The 16,028-nt window shown below is 41.5% G+C and overlaps 1 protein-coding gene across 5 annotated transcripts in view; it reads left to right on the forward strand.

Annotated features, from left to right (window-relative positions):
• The window catches only part of ABCA12 (ATP binding cassette subfamily A member 12), a 604,574-nt gene that overhangs the window by 415,051 nt on the left and 173,495 nt on the right, over nucleotides 1-16,028 (forward strand). For all 5 annotated transcript variants that reach the window (XM_033946149.1, XM_033946152.1, XM_033946153.1 and 2 more), the window contains one exon: nucleotides 2,277-2,495. In XM_033946149.1, coding sequence (XP_033802040.1) covers nucleotides 2,277-2,495 — 219 coding nt within the window. The remainder of the gene's footprint in view (nucleotides 1-2,276; nucleotides 2,496-16,028) is intronic.

Raw genomic sequence — 16,028 nt, forward strand, 5'->3', positions numbered from 1 at the left:
GATGATACAAAGCTATGCCGGGCAATCAAATCGCAGAAGGACAGTGAGGAACTCCAGAGCGACTTGAGCCGATTGGAGAATTGGGCAGATAAATGGCAGATGAAGTTTAATGTGGAAAAATGCAAAGTGATGCACTTAGGCAGAAAAAATAAGTATAGTATGTCAGGTGCAACTCTGGGAAAAAACAAACAGGAAAGGGACCTGGGCGTATTAATCGATAGGATCCTGAAGCCGTCGGTGCAATGCACGGTGGCAGCGAAGAACACAAATAAAATGCTAGGCATAATAAAGAAGGGAATCACAAATAGATCGGAGAAAGTAATAATGCCGCTTTATAGAGCGATGGTCAGACCACACTTGGAATACTGCGTCCAACATTGGTCTCCATACCTAAAGAAGGATATAAAAATGCTTGAGAGGGTGCAGAGATGAGCAATGAAGCTAATAAAGGGCATGGAGAACTTGGAATATGAGGAACGACTTAAGAGACTGGGATTGTTCTCCCTTGAGAAGAGGAGACTGCGAGGGGATATGATTGAGACTTTCAAAATACTGAAAGGAATCGACAAAATAGAGCAGGAAAAAAATTATTTACAATGTCCAATGTGACATGGATAAGAGGACATGGACTGAAGCTAAGGGGGGACAAGTTCAGGACAAATATCAGGAAGTTCTGCTTCATGCAACGAGTGTGGACACCTGGAATGCTCTCCCAGAAGAGGTAATTGCGGAATCCACCATTCTAGGATTTAAGGGTAAGTTAGATGTACATCTCCTTATGAGTGGCATAAGGTGACATAGGTAAGGGTAAGCTAGATTCACATCTCCTTATGAGAAGCTTAGAGTGATATGGGGATTAAAACTATGCCAGGGCACACCTGGTGGGGCCTCCGCGTGAGCGGATCACCGGACTTGATGGACCTAGCGTCTGTTCCGGAGATGGCACTTCTTATGTTCTTAACTCAGATAAAACCAAATTTTTTCTGGCGAGCCCAAACGATAAAATCAAAGACTCAAAAATTTCCTTGAACAGTCAGGACTTCCCTATCGTCTATTGCATACAAATTCTGGGAGTGACTTTCGACTGATACCTTACTTTAGACGCTCACACGGATCTACTAACCAGAAAATGCTTCTCAACATTATGGAAGCTAAGAACCATCAAAAAATACTTTGAAGCAGCATCATTCTGTCTACTAGTACAATCTTCTCTTCTAAGCATGCTGGACTATTGCAACATTATTTACTTGGGATCCTTCAAGAGAACCCTTCAAAAAATTTGGCAGTACGTCTGATTTTCGGTTTAAAAAAATGGGAACACAAGTCCCTATTATCAAAAACTTCACTGGCTGCCCCTCGAGGCTAGAGTTTTATTTAAATTTTCTTGTCTCTGTTTCAAATCAATCTTTGGTTTGGCCCCTATGTACCTGGTCTCCCACTTCAATTTGGGTTGCACTATTAGGCCCACACGTAAAATCCACATATTTACACACCCAACAATAAAGGCCTGCCGTTACAAAAGATTCCTGGACAGAACTCTAGCCTTCCAGGTAAGTAAACTGAACAACTGGCTGGGTACCATTATCATACTCTCCTCATCCTATATCAGTTTTAGAAAATTAGTAAAAACAAAACTGTTCAACCGATTTGTCACCTAAAAATTTGTTGTTCATTATCTCTCATATTCTGTATACGGAATCCATTGCTTCTACATTGTAACTACGTCGCTGACTGTCCAGCTCTTCTTATTTGTACTTGCATTCAGTGTACTTGTATTCATTGTTTCTATATTGTAATTATATCGCTGACTGTCCAGCTCCTCTTCCTGTAAACCGCCTCGAACTACCATGGCTTTGGCGGTATATAAGAAATAAAATTATTATTATTATCTATCAGTGCTATAGATATGATAAGTGGTAGCAGTAGTAGACATTTTAGGCGCCGCTAAGAGTGATTCTTTAAACAGTGCCTAACTGAAGATTGACAACTGCTATGCATTGCGTTCCTCAGTGCCTAATTTTTAGACACTGGTTATATGTAGAATTGGGGCCTTACTTCCTTAGACCCCTTTATACATTTGAACCCTCTTTAAAAGATTGTATAATAGTACTAATTTTCCATAAGAAGTTCTCTACAAGAGTAAAAATTGCTATATAATATTTATCTTCTGTAATAAAGGTGGGGAAGAGATTATTAGCTAATTAATTATGGCAATTTATTTTGTCCATAACATAAACCATGAATCAAAGTAAATTATTTTCTCTTTCTTCCTATAGATCTTTGCTAACTGGACTGTTCAGTGCCTCTTCAGGCACCATCCTCGTCTATGGAAAGGACATAAGGACACATTTGAACCAAATCAGAAAGAGTATGGGTATCTGCATGCAGTATGATGTGTTGTTTGACTACCTCACCACTAAAGAACATCTATTGATGTATGCCTTTATAAAGGCACCACAGTGGACCAAGCAGGAGTTGCATGATGAAGTACTGAGGTATTGCACTTTGTAGGACCGTAATGGAAAGAGGATTACAGATCAGCAGCCACTGAAACAATTTCTTAACTGTGAAAAGAGAGTTGTTTTCTTAGAATTACTGTTAAAATTACTTGCCCTGTAGCACTGTGGCTAGTCCTTAATGCCAATTAGGATTGTGGGGTTTTCTTACCACATTTTTCCTATAGTCCAGGGGTCCAATTATTTGTTGCTAGTGCAATATGTCTAGTGATCATAAATGCTAGGGTTTTGCATCTGAACCCTCAAGTTGCTTGCAGAATGCTATTGATCATCTTTTAAGCACATAAGCACATAAGCAGTGCCTCCGCCGGGTCAGACCATAGGTCCATCTTGCCCGGCAGTCCGCTCCCGCGGCGGCCCAAACAGGTCACGACCTGTCTGAATCACCAGAAGGGGCTCCCTTGCCACCTTGGTTTCTCATTGAAGTCCTATCTTCCCATCGAAGTCCTAACCCTCCGGTCCTGCACATGCACGACCTGGTTGGGTTTCTATACTTATTACCTGGTTAGCTTTCTATACTTGTGTTACATCCCAGCTCCTCCCTCAGTATCCCACGATCCCTTTATCCCTCAGGAATCCGTCCAATCCCTGTTTGAATCCCTGTACCGTACTCTGCCTTTTGAACTTCACCTCCTTCCCAGGAAGCTGCTCCTGCACCCCTCAGGTTTTTTTCCTGCAGGCAAGTTGCTCAGAAGTATTTCTGCTCTGCTCTGTGGTTTTATTATTTGCAGGTACTTTTCTAAGTGTTCGATCAGAGGCTCAGTGCCTAGAGATTCCTATTTATTGGGACTTCTGCCTGGGAAAAGATGAAGACTTGCACTGTGGAAGTCTGATGCTCAGGGACACTTAGCTGCCAGCCTGCTTTTGTATTTTTATAGCTCAGAGGCCATCCCCTGCATAGTTGCTCGCATCCCTGATTTATCAGGAGCTTGAGTGCAAGCTGTTTGGCTCCTTCCTGGCTTGACTGGGATTAATAGTGGGCTGGCTACATGGTCCTCTCCCCCTTCATGGTGCGAGGGTTTCCAGGTTTTGAGGCTCAGTCTGACCTCAGTCTGACTAGCAATCCGAAGACAAGTTCATCTGGTGAACCTATGAGGCAGAGTTCTTATCCATTTATCCCAGCTGCAATCCTGGATTGAAACATACAGGTACATGGCACACTGAGTAAGGCTATTATCGCCTATGGGAAAAATTGGAGGGGAGTCTCCAAACTGAAATTTAAATGTTTCTGCAGCTAGAGCCAAGGTCTCCCACCTCTAAAACCCCTTTTTCTACAATTTTTATACTTCAGGGAAGTCCCCATGGGCCATTTTTGGCACAATTTTCTGGCAGTGGCCATCTTGGATTTTAAACAATATTCTTTTCTAAAGCCTCCACTTAACATGTGCCCCAACCAGACAAGGACACAGAGCTGGACCAGGAGGTTCAGTCTGACATAGATTGGGAGAATGGAAAGTCCGATTCCATGCCACTATTGTCCCAGGATGCAGTTTCTCTGGCAGAGTCTGGTGAGAGCAGCGATCAAGAAGCAGTAGTGGCCCTGGACCTGGGGGAAGACCCCATGGTGTGTAAGCTGTTAAAAGCCACCTCGTCATAGTGCTCAATTATGCACTCAGTTGCTCCGACCACATTCTTTCCCTTTTATCCGGACATTATAAAATTGGTTATAGACCACTGGGAGTCACCAGAAGTGACCCTGTGAGTGGCTAAAACTATATGGCCAAGCTTTATCTGATGGCTCCGAATTTCCAGCATCTGTTTATTCAACCAAAGGTGGATTTTCTGGTGGCGCAGGTCACCAAATGAACCTCCTTGCCTAGTGAAGGAGGTGTGATGTTAAAGGATACTCAGGAGTGGAAAGTAGACGTGGTCCTCAAACGGCAATTTAAAGCTTTGGCACTAGGGATTAAGGCAGCAGGTGTGGCTTTTTTTGTGGCACATGCTTGCCACATGTCTGTCTCGAGTTCCAGACTTGAAGGACAATGAAGATCTCCAAATGCTTCTATCTGGTGTGGATTATATAGCAGACGCTCTGTATGATATCATCAGTGTTATGAGCAAAGTGTCAGCCTATGCTATCTGCTCAGTGGATGCTCTAGATCAGACAGTGGGCAGGAGATTCAGCCTCTAAAGCTATTCTGAGCAGGCTTCCCTTTCAAGGGCAGAGTCTATTTGGCAAGTGTCTGCATGACCTACAGGACCTGATGGCCAGCGTTATGGATTGTCGCCCTAAGGTTTTGCTGAACAATAGATCCCAGACAACTTGGGGTTTGAGATGTGAGAATTTGAAGCTTTCAAAGATTCCATCCTTATGCAGGAAGCCAAGCGATGCAGAGGTACTTTCACGGCAGAGGTTCAGCAGGGGTAGAACACAGCAAGCCTCCCCAACCTCCAAGAAAGCATAATGATGCCAGGACATGGGCCAAGCTCCACGCACCTCCCCCAGATAGGGGGAAGGCTAAACTAAACTAAACTAAACCTTAAGTTTGTATACCGCATCATCTCCACAGAAGTGGAGCTCGACACGGTTTACAGGAATTAATATAGAAAGGAACTCCAATGGAAAGAAGAAGGGCTTAGTAAAAAAAGAAAGAAAGAGGGGACTTAGTATAATGGAGAGGGAGGGAGTAGTTACATTGTAGAGAAAAGCCAAGTTTTCAAATGTTTTCGGAAGCGTTGGAGGGAGGTCGAACTCCGAAGAGGGGCAGTAAAGCTGTTTCACAGCTCGGTGATCCTGAAGAGGAGAGATGTCCCAAGTTTTCCTGTATGGGATATGCCTTTTAAAGAGGGGAAGGATAGTTTGAATTTTTGAGTGGATCTGGTGGAGTTAGGATTTGGGGAGAGCCAAGATAGTGGAAAAAGGGGAGGAAGGATGCCGTGTAGAGATTTGAAGGCTAGACAGGAGCATTTGTAGTGAACCCTGAGGATAACTGGGAGCCAGTGAAGCTTAGACAGAAGCGGGGAGACGCGGTCGAATTTGTTTTTTGCGAAGATTAGTTTAGCCGCGGTGTTCTGAATCTGCTGAAGTCTGAGAAGACTTTTCTTTGTTAGGCTTAAGTAGATGGAGTTGCAGTAATCCAGTCTGGATAGAATAATGGATTGAACGAGGACAGCGAAGTGTTGTTGGTGGAAGCAGGATCTTACTTTCCTTAACATGTGAAGATTGAAAAAGCATTTTTTTACCAAGGAGTTGAGGTGATCGTTGAAAGACAGTGTAGAGTCAATGATGATTCCCAGAACTTTGCTTGAGTGCTCAAGCTGCAGTTTGGTGCCAGAAGATAGTGGGATGAGGGTGGGTAGCTGATCTAATTTTGGGCCGAGCCAAAGTAGTTTTGTTTTGGTCTCTTTTAGTTTCATTTGAACGGTGTGAGCCCAGGATTGGAGATTCATTATACAAGAAGAGATGTTATCAGAGAGGTTGGTGAGGTTAGAGTCGGTCTCGAGGAGGACAAGGATGTTGTCGGCGTAGGTGTAAAGTGTCTCCAAGGGGGATAGTTGGAGGAGTTTCAGGGAGGACATATAAACATTGAAAAGAATCAGGGATAGAGGTGAACCCTGAGGAACTCCGCAAATCGGTTTCCAAGGGGAGGATGAGGTGCCATTCATGTTAATGAAGTAGGAGCGGGAACGTAAGAATTTTGAGAACCAATCTAAGACTGTGGAGTTTATGCCAATTTCAGAAAGTTGGAGGATTAGTATGTCATGATGGACAATGTCGAAAGCTGCAGAAAGGTCGAATTGAAGTAGGCTATTGGCTTTTCAGTCAGTCTGGGCTCAGATACGCACAAACCGTTGGGTCCTAGAAGTTGTTCGAGAAGGTTACAAAATCGAGTTTTGTGCCATTCTTCCAGATCTCTTTGTAGATTCTCCAGATGGCCAGTGAAAGCCATTAGAGTCTGGACAATGGTACAAGGGCTACTGGATCTTCATGCCATAGAGCTGGTACCTGACATAGAATTGGGCTCAGGCAGATACTTCATATACTTTATTGTGCCAAAGAAAGGCTCAGTAATGCCAGGGGAGTTTATTGCCTCCATTTTACATGTGCTGGTACAGCATTTCCAGTTCTAGGTGCTCCCCTTCGGCCTTGCAATGGCACCTCACACTTTTACCAAGGTGGTGGTGGTGGTGGTGGCAGGATACCTCTGCAAAGTAAGAATCTAAGTGCACCCATATTTGGATGATTGGCTAATCAGAACTCTATCCCAGAAGGAAGGTGAACTGGCAGTTTTGAGAGTGATCCAACTCTTCCAGGACTTGGGTTGGGATCTTCAACTTCAAGAAGAGTCAACTGGAGCTGACCTAGTGCCTGGAATACCTGGAAGCTTTGTTCAACATGGCCTTGTTTCAGGTCTTTCTTCCATAGCCACACAGACTGAAGCTCCAGAAGCAGATTTTGGACATGCTACAGAGGCCAACTCCAAAGGCATGGCTTTATGTACATGACCTGGGATTGATGGCGGAAGCTATAGAAGTGATCCCTTGGGCAAGAGTGCATATGAGGCCTTTCCAAGACTCTTTTCTCTCTCTATGGTCTCCTCAGATGGACTTGCTTCAGCAACTGCTTCCTTGGTTACCAGAATTGACGAGCAGTCTGTAGTGGTAACTGCAGCTGGCTGCCCTCTTAAGGGGCATACCTCTATGAATTTCCTCCTGGGAGATTCTGACGATCGATGCCAGCCTTTATGGTGGTGGGGGGGTTAATTGCAACAGACACCTCATTTGCTAACTCTCTCTCAGAAGTTACTCCCAAAGCATCAGAAGCACTAAACTTGATGGAACAATGGATGTCTGAATTCAAACTGAAACTTAATTCAGAAAAAACAAAATTTTTTGTAGCCTCGCCACACCCGTTTGACAACAAAACACCACTATGCATCAACAAAATTAGTTATCCTATTCAAACAACTATGAAGATATTGGGTGTAACACTAGACCAGTGCCTAACCATGAAAAACCAAGTGGACTCCTTGATCAGTAAGGGTTTCTTCATCTTATGGAAACTTCGATCCATTAGAGCATATTTTGACATGTCAGCATTCAGAATCCTGGTACAATCCCTTGTACTGAGTCAACTTGATTACTGTAACATTGCCTATTTAGCAATCTCCCAAAAGAATATGCGATGATTACAACTAATACAGAATGCAGCAGTCAAACTGATTTTCAGACTGAGGAAGTTCGACCACGTGACACCTTACTACCGACAATTACATTGGCTACTGATCGAGGCACGCGTAAAGTTTAAGTTCGCCTGTTTCTGCTTTAAAGCACTATATGGCCTAGCCCCCAATTATATGACTGACCTTTTTTCCTTCTCAGCCAACAGACACAATAGAAGCACACACCTGATCTTTGTTTCCCCCCCAGTCAGAGGATGTAAGCTCAAAAGACACCACCAATACCTTCTCTCCAACCAAGCAGCACTATGGGGCAAAGATCTAGATCAATTGCTCACGCCTTCCACTTATGGGGAATTTAGGACATCTGTTCCTAACGTATCTAAACAACTGACCCGTACAATTCTTTCTCTTCAATATCGGTTACCTTGAACCGTTAACTCGATCTCTCTCCTCTGTTAAGTTCATTCAACCTGTACCATCTTTTAATCTTTGTACCATCTTTTAATCTTTGTAAACCGCATAGAACTTCACGGTCCTGCGGTATATAAGCTGTTATTATTATTATTATTATAAGAACATAAGAATTGCCGCTGCTGAGTCAGACCAGTGATCCATCATGCCCTGTACTCCGCTCGTGCGGCGGCCCTTAGGTCAATGACCAGTGCCCTATTTGAGTCTAGCCTTACCTGCATACATTCTGGTTCAGCAGGAACTTATCTAACCTTTTCTTGAATCCATGGAGGGTGCTTTCCCCTATAACAGCCTCATTGTCACTGACTCAGCAAAAGTTGTACATAAATCAACTAGAACTCAGAGCCATTCAACTAGCTCTTCAGTCTCTGGAAGGCAAGGCAGTCAGAGTCTTCTTAGACAATGCAACAGTGATGGCCTATGTCAACTGGCAAGGAGGTACCAGAAGTGCCCTGTTTCACTACTTTGGGTTATGTCTGTCATTTCAGTGCTACTTGATTGCTTTTGTACAAACTGAGGGGGCAGGAGCAACTCCCTGGGAGGGAAACAGAATTCAAAAGATGATTGACAGCATTCTGCAAGCAACTTGCAGGTTCAGATGCAAAACGCTAGCATTCAGGACTACTACACACATTTACAAGAAAGAAGATTATTGAGGTAAGAACCTAATCTTTCTTTTTCCTCTAGACCAGAAGTTGTTAACATAGTACTTGCATGAGATAGATTTGCATTCACTATCTCTATTGTATGTAAAACAATATCATGCATATTTAATGTGGGTATCCTGAAAACCCGACTGGTTAGGTGTGTCCTGAGAACTGGGTTGACAGCCTCTGATCTAGAACTCTTGCTCTAGTAAGAAAAAATGGTATTCCAGCCCATTAGTATACAGCACACTTTTGCTATGCAATGTGGTGTTATATTACTGCAGCATTCTTGCCATAAGAGTTTAAGAACTAAAAACCAGATTTGCTGAATCATGCTATGATAAAGGGGTTAGGGGCCTAATTAGAAGGAGCAGAATCAAGTCCAGTCTCTTGACTAAAGACCTTTCAGAGACCATGCGAGTCTCTGAGCTCTCATCCCAGATACCTCCCTTAAGGTATAGGCATTCCAGGAAACTACACTCTGTACCCAGGTAAAAAGGTAAATTCTGGCAACCTTGAGTATGACCTTGAAATCTTTGTTCAACATGGCCTTGTTCCAGGTCTTTCTTCCATAGCCACACAGACTGAAGCTCCAGAAGCAGATTTTGGATCTGCTACAGAGGCCAACTCCAATGGCATGACATTATGTACAGGTCCTGGGGGTTGATGGCGGCAGCCATAGAGGTGACTTATTAAACACTTGTATGATTCAGGGTGAGTTATACACTAGACTAAATTTGCATGGGGACTGATTTGCTTATTTATCAGTCAAGTATGTCTGGTATTGGAATCTTAATAGGAAGTTTGGAATCTGTGAGATCATTTCCACGTTTGGTCCATGATCTACTGAATGAGTAGATGAAAAACTGGATGTCTTCAATTTGATTTTTTTTTTCTCATCCTAATGGACATAGTATGAGGAAACTATGACCCCCCCCCCTCTTGTTTCAGTGAGGATTGAGATGGATATCCCTCAGGGGGATGAATGTTGACATTATGCCTAACCTCCAGTAAACCCATCTCTGGACTGTGTTGATGAAGGTTGCAATTCCAGAGGTAATTTCTAGAAAAAAGATCAAGCCAAGTATTTGCAAGATCATCTGGAAAGGAGATCCAATCAAGGGCTAAAAACTATTTGGTAACAACATACATAAATGGGCTTTTATATAATTAGGTTATGCCTAAAAGCATGTGCATTGCAAGCTGGCATGCATTTCTGTAGCAGGCATGCCAGCTTGCTTAAGAGTGTGTAGTTTGAGCAGAGCATGGGCAGAATTGCAAAGTCACAATTTATACCCCTGAATGGGAAAAAGGCTTTGGGCATATGGGTGTTTAATGAAAAGAAAATGTTCAAACCAATATATGACTATCATGTTTCTGTGTTTCTATGATGTGTGGACCAGTCTCCCCTAAGATGTGGGGGAGACAGAGACTGTGTCAGAATTCAAGAAAGCCTGGGATAGGCATGTGGAATTTCTTAGAGGAAGAGATAATGGTTACTATGTATGGGCAGACTGGATGGGCCATTTGGCCTTTATCTGCCATAATGTTTCTATGCCATTTTAAACCATGGAACTTTGAAAATGAGCTAAAAATGTCTTACTGGTAGTGCTTTAAACATTGCCCTTTCCCTCACATCTGGTATTATGTAGGAATCAAAAATAAACAAGAAATTGATGGCTCATTACTTTCCACAGGTGTCTATAATCAAGTTGATTGTGAAGTGTAAGCTTTGTGGTCTTGCATCAATAGAAATGACTACAAAATAATTAATAAAATTCCCATGCATTATGCATAATGCTAGCTGAATAATTTAATGCTATTAGGCATTTAGCTGTTGATTCACCCATTTTGATGCCAGAAAGGAGACTGGGATAAATAGTTATTTGGGCAGTCTGACAAATAAACTGTGTTGGAATTCAAAATTGGAAAATAGAGATCAAATAGGATCTTATGGGACCTGTACTGCTCTAAACTGTGAAATACATTAGCTGCTTCATTTTCCTGCTTATGAGTTGATATTCCTTTTCAGTTAATTAGTGTTGCTCAGCTGATGCATATCTCCTATAGAAAAAGGAATGAAAATTACATACACCAAGGGCCCTATTTATTAAAATGCAGTAGTATTTTTCACTTACTGCTTGTTAATTGCTGAAGGAACCCTTTTACTAAAGGCTAAGCTCTCGGGAACTGAATTTTTGTTTATTATACTGTTATAAATTATATTGATTGTGTTTGGAGTCATAGTAACATAGTAGATGATGGCAAATAAAGACACTAATGGTCCATCTAGTCTGCCCAACCTGATTCAATCTAAAAATTTGTTGTTTTTTTTTCTTCTTCTTCTTCCTTTTAGCTATTTCTGGGCAATAATCCAAAGCTCTGCCCGGTACTGTTCATAGGTTCCAACTACTGAAGTCTCTGTCAAGTTTCACTCCAGTCCATCTACACCCTCCCAGCCATTAAAGCCCTCCCCAGCCCATCTTCCACCAAACGGCCATATACAGACACAGACCATGCAAGTCTGCCCAGTACTGGCCTTAGTTCTTCAATATTTACTATTATTTTTTGATTCTAGATCCTCTGTGTTCATCCCACACTTTTTTTAACTCTGTCATTGTTTTCATCTCTACCACCTCTCTTGGGAGCGCATTCCAGGCATCCACCATCATCTCCGTAAAGAAGAATTTCCTTACATTGCTCTTGAGTCTACCACCCCTCAACCTCAAATTATGTCCTCTGGTTTTACCATTTTCCTTTCTCTGGAATACCTTTCAAGTATTTGAACGTCTGAATCATATCTTCCCTGTCCCTCCTGTCATCTAAGGTATACATATTCAGGGCTTCCAGTCTTTCCTCATTCGTCTTGGCGCAAACCTCCTTCATTTTTGTTGCCCTCCCCTGGACCACTTCAAACCTTTTTGTGTCCTTCGCCAGATACAGTCTCCAAAATTGAATACAATACTCCAACTGGAGCCTCACCAACGACCTGTACAGGGGCATCAACATCTTCATTATTCTACTGGTTACGCCTCTCTATATACAGCCCAGCATCCTTCTGGCAGGAGCCACCGCCTTGTACTGTTTTCTCGCCTTTAGATCTTTAGACACTATCACTCCCAAGGTCCCTCTCCCCATCCATGCATATCAGCCTCTCACCTCCCAGCATATACGGTTCCTTCCAATTATTAACCCCCAAATGCATTACTCTGCATTTCTTTTCATTTAATTTTAATTGCAAGATATTAGACCATTCCTCTAACTTTTGTAGATCCTTTTTCATGTTTTCCACTCCCTCCTCGGTGTCTACTCTGTCACAAATCTTGGTATTAGCAAAAGGGCAAACCTTTCCTTCTAACCCTTCAGCAATGTCACTCACAAACATATTGAACAGGATCAGCCCCAGCACCAAACACTGAGGGACTCCACTACTCACCTTTCCTTCCTCCGAGCGACTTCCATTAACCACCACCCTCTGGCGTCTGTCCATCAACCAGTTTCTAATCCAGTTCTCCACTTTAGGTCCTAACTTCAGCCCTTCAAGTTTGTTCAAGAGCCTCCTATGAGGAACCGTGTCAAAGGCTTTGCTGAAATCTAAGTAAATTACATCTAGCCAGGGCCGGATTTAGATGAAAAGAGGCCCTAGGCTATTCCACTTATGAGGCCCTTTCACCTCCCATTTTTAAGTTTGTAAATTACATGAGAGATAATAAAATACATCATTACTGTGATATATATCAATATGTTAAATGAAACATGTTGTTATTGGTACTAACCTTTATAAAAGATGTGACACGGATCTTGAGGCCCTAGGCTGAAGCCTAGTTAGCCTATAGGAAAATCCGGCCCTGCATCTAGCATATGTCCTTGATTCAGCTCTCTGGTCACCCAATAAAAAAATTCAATCAGGTTTGTTTGACAAGATTTACCTTTAGTAAAGCCATGTTGCCTCGGCTCCTGTAACCTATTAGATTTTAGGAAGTTCACTATCTTTTCTTTAAGGAACACTTCCATTATTTTTCCAACAACTGAAGTGAGGCTTACCGGCCTGTAGTTTCCCACTTCATCCCTGTGACCACTTTTGTGAATAGGGACCACATCCGCTCTTCTCCAATCCCCAGGAACCACTCCTGTCTCTAGAGATTTGTTGAATAAGTCTTTAATAGGTCCCTCAAGAATCTCTCTCAGCTCCCTCAGTATCTTGGGATGGATCCCGCCCAGTCCCAGTGCTTTGTCCACCTTCAGTTTTTCAAGTTGTTCATAAACACTTTCCTCTGTGAACGGCACAGAATCTACTCCATTTTCCTGTGTAACTTTACCAGACAATCTCAGTCCTTCTCCAGGATTTTCATCCGTGAACAAGTTTCAAGTTTTACTAAAATTTTGATTCAATCGCATTATTGTAATTTCTAAGTGATTTACAAATAAAAGTAGGAGTCCATACTGTTTAAAATACATTGAAGACACGACATTACAAACTTACACATGAGGAGAGTGGAAGAAACTACAATAAATACAGGAAAAAAGAACAAAAAAAGGTCAAAACATAAGGGAGGTAAGAGAATCTATGTTTTAGAGAGGTGCAAGAGGTTGACTCGTATAAGTCTGAACATTAGAAGGATAAAAAGTTTAGTTGTTTCCTTTAAAAAACAAAACAAATTGTCTCACGTGTGTCAGCTCTCGAAAGCATCCTTGTATGGTCAGCATTTTAGCATTCCTTTGAACTTGATGAGTGGTTTTTCCTTTTTGATATAGGCTGGCAATGCGTTCTATATTTTTGGAGTTTTAACAGAAAAGATACTGTCTCATCTAGTAGTTAAAATTCTTAGGGACAGGGACCACGAGCAAGTTTCTTTCTTCCGATCTTAGGGTTCTAGTTGGTATGTACGGAGTAAGGTGTCTTTTCAAGAATGCTGGAGCTTTAACTATTTTGAAGTTAGTAAAGCTATTTTATAAAATCCTGTGAACAATGGGCAACCAGTGTGCTTTCTTGAGGAGTGGGGTAACATGATCAAATTTTTTGCTGTTAGTAATAATTTGATAGTGGTATTTTGTATTATGTGTAGGCGTCAAAGTTGTTTCAGGGTTATTCCTTTGTACAGAGAATTACAATAGTCTAGTTTGGATATGACCAACGAGTGTATGAAAACATTTAGGGAAGATGGGTCAAGGAATGTAGAACTCCTAAGATTTTTGTATTTGCTTTTATACTCTTTTTTTTGGAATGATTGTTCTCTGCTTTGAACTTGATGGTAAAGTGGATTATAAATGCTAAAGTTAAATTACATTAAATAAAAACGTGCAGTTAGCAGGTGAAAACAGATAATAACAAAACAAAGTATTGTGTTATTTTGCCTGTTTTACATCCTCACTCACCCCTTTTTTGAAGCTGTATTAGGCTTTTTTATCACCAGCCATGGCGGTAAAAGCTCCAGTGTTCATAGAATTCCTATGAACATTGGAGCTAATACTGCTGCGGCCAGGGATAAAAAAGCCTAATATAGCTTCATAAAAGGAGGCTTTAGTGCCGTTCATAGTTCATAGTTTATTACAATTTGATTGAATGCTAAACATAGAATTCAAAGCATTGTACATTAAAATAAATGGAGGAATTAATATTAAAACAAACATGACTTAGTCTAAAACCATTTACATACTGGGATGGGATATAAAACCTGAGGAAAGGGGGGATAACTCCATTAATTAAAGAAAAGAGAACAAAGAAGGAAATAACATCAAAGAGGGGAGGTTTGTAAGTTAATAAGTCATAAAATATCCAAATGGTGACTCACTCATAATCATCTTTAAAGAAAAAAAACATTTTAAATTGCCCTTAAATTTATCTAGGTTTTTTTCTGCTCTAATGTGTAATGGAAGGGAATTCCAAATAGTAGGAGCTGTAACTGAAAAAATGGAAGTGCGGGGACATAAAGAGTATGTTGTGAAGCAGATCTTAGAGTTCTAGAAGGGTCATATGGAATCAGCAGTCTATTAATAAATGCCGGCTCATTGGACTTTAAAGATTTGAAAGTAAGAAGAGCAATTTTGTACGTAATTCGATAAGCAATGGGAAGCCAGTGCATCTTCTTAAGTAAGGGAGAGACGTGATTGTATTTTTTTGAATTCATGATAATTTTAACAGCTGTATTCTGGATCAATTGGAGACTCTAATATCCTTTTGACTTAACCCTTTGTATAGCAAATTACAATAATCAATTTTAGAAATAACGAGAGAGTGGATCAAAATGTTGAGACTAGGGGGTCCTTTTATCAAGCCGCACTAGCGGGGTTAGCGCATTGGACATTTCATCACGCGCTAACCCCCATGGCCAGCTAAAAAACTAATGCCTGCTCAATGCAGGAGTTAGCAGCTAGTGCAGCAGGTGGTTTAACGCACGATATTACGTAACTAACTGCTGTTTCCAGTGACGTAGTAAGGGTGAGCAGTGCCCTGGGTGGTAGTGCCCCTCCACCACCCCTTTCCCCCACCACATAGTAAGGTGAGGCGGGGGAGAGGGGGGGAGAACACGTGTGTAGCCGACCCTCCCCTCCCCGGCCCACTTTACTATACCACTGGCTCTGTCAGCCATGTTTTGCTGCTTAATTAAATCCATTAAGTCCCATTCATGTGCTACAGCCTTGATGTTTAATTTGCACCTAACCTTAGGTACTGTTTATAAAATTTCCCTGTATATGCATAGCGCTATTACATATAAGAATAATTTGAGATGTATTTTCCCATAGACACAAAATTTAATACATAAGGTTCTATGAGGGACATTCTATAAGAGGTGCCTAAATAAATTGGTACCTAAAGTTAGGCACAAAACTTAATTAGTAAATTGGCTTCAATTATGAGCTTTATCAAGCTTATAATTGAGAAAAAATATTTATTGGGAGATAGGTGCCTATCCTCTTAGGTGCGATTCTACAAAAGATAGGTGTCTATCACATGGTGATTGTCAGCATCTAACACCAAAGTAGGTGTGCATAGGGGTGGAGAAAGGACTTAGGTGCCTATAATGTAGGCCTTTAAAATCCTTGCCTATATTACAGGCACCAAAGTTTTAGGTGCCACTAAGCATGATTCTGTAATGGATGCCTATGTGTAATTGGCATGATATAGGCACCTGTCATTAGGTGCATATCTTTTTTTAGGCACCAATTACAGAATTTGGTCCTATATCTATATTCAGCCAATGTCTGGTGATAAGTATGAACCTCGATAAAAAGGGTCATTTACTTTTGAGGTGGTTTGCATGTATGTCTCA

The sequence above is a fragment of the Geotrypetes seraphini genome, chromosome 5 (assembly GCF_902459505.1).
Source record: "Geotrypetes seraphini chromosome 5, aGeoSer1.1, whole genome shotgun sequence".
Taxonomy (NCBI): domain Eukaryota; kingdom Metazoa; phylum Chordata; class Amphibia; order Gymnophiona; family Dermophiidae; genus Geotrypetes; species Geotrypetes seraphini.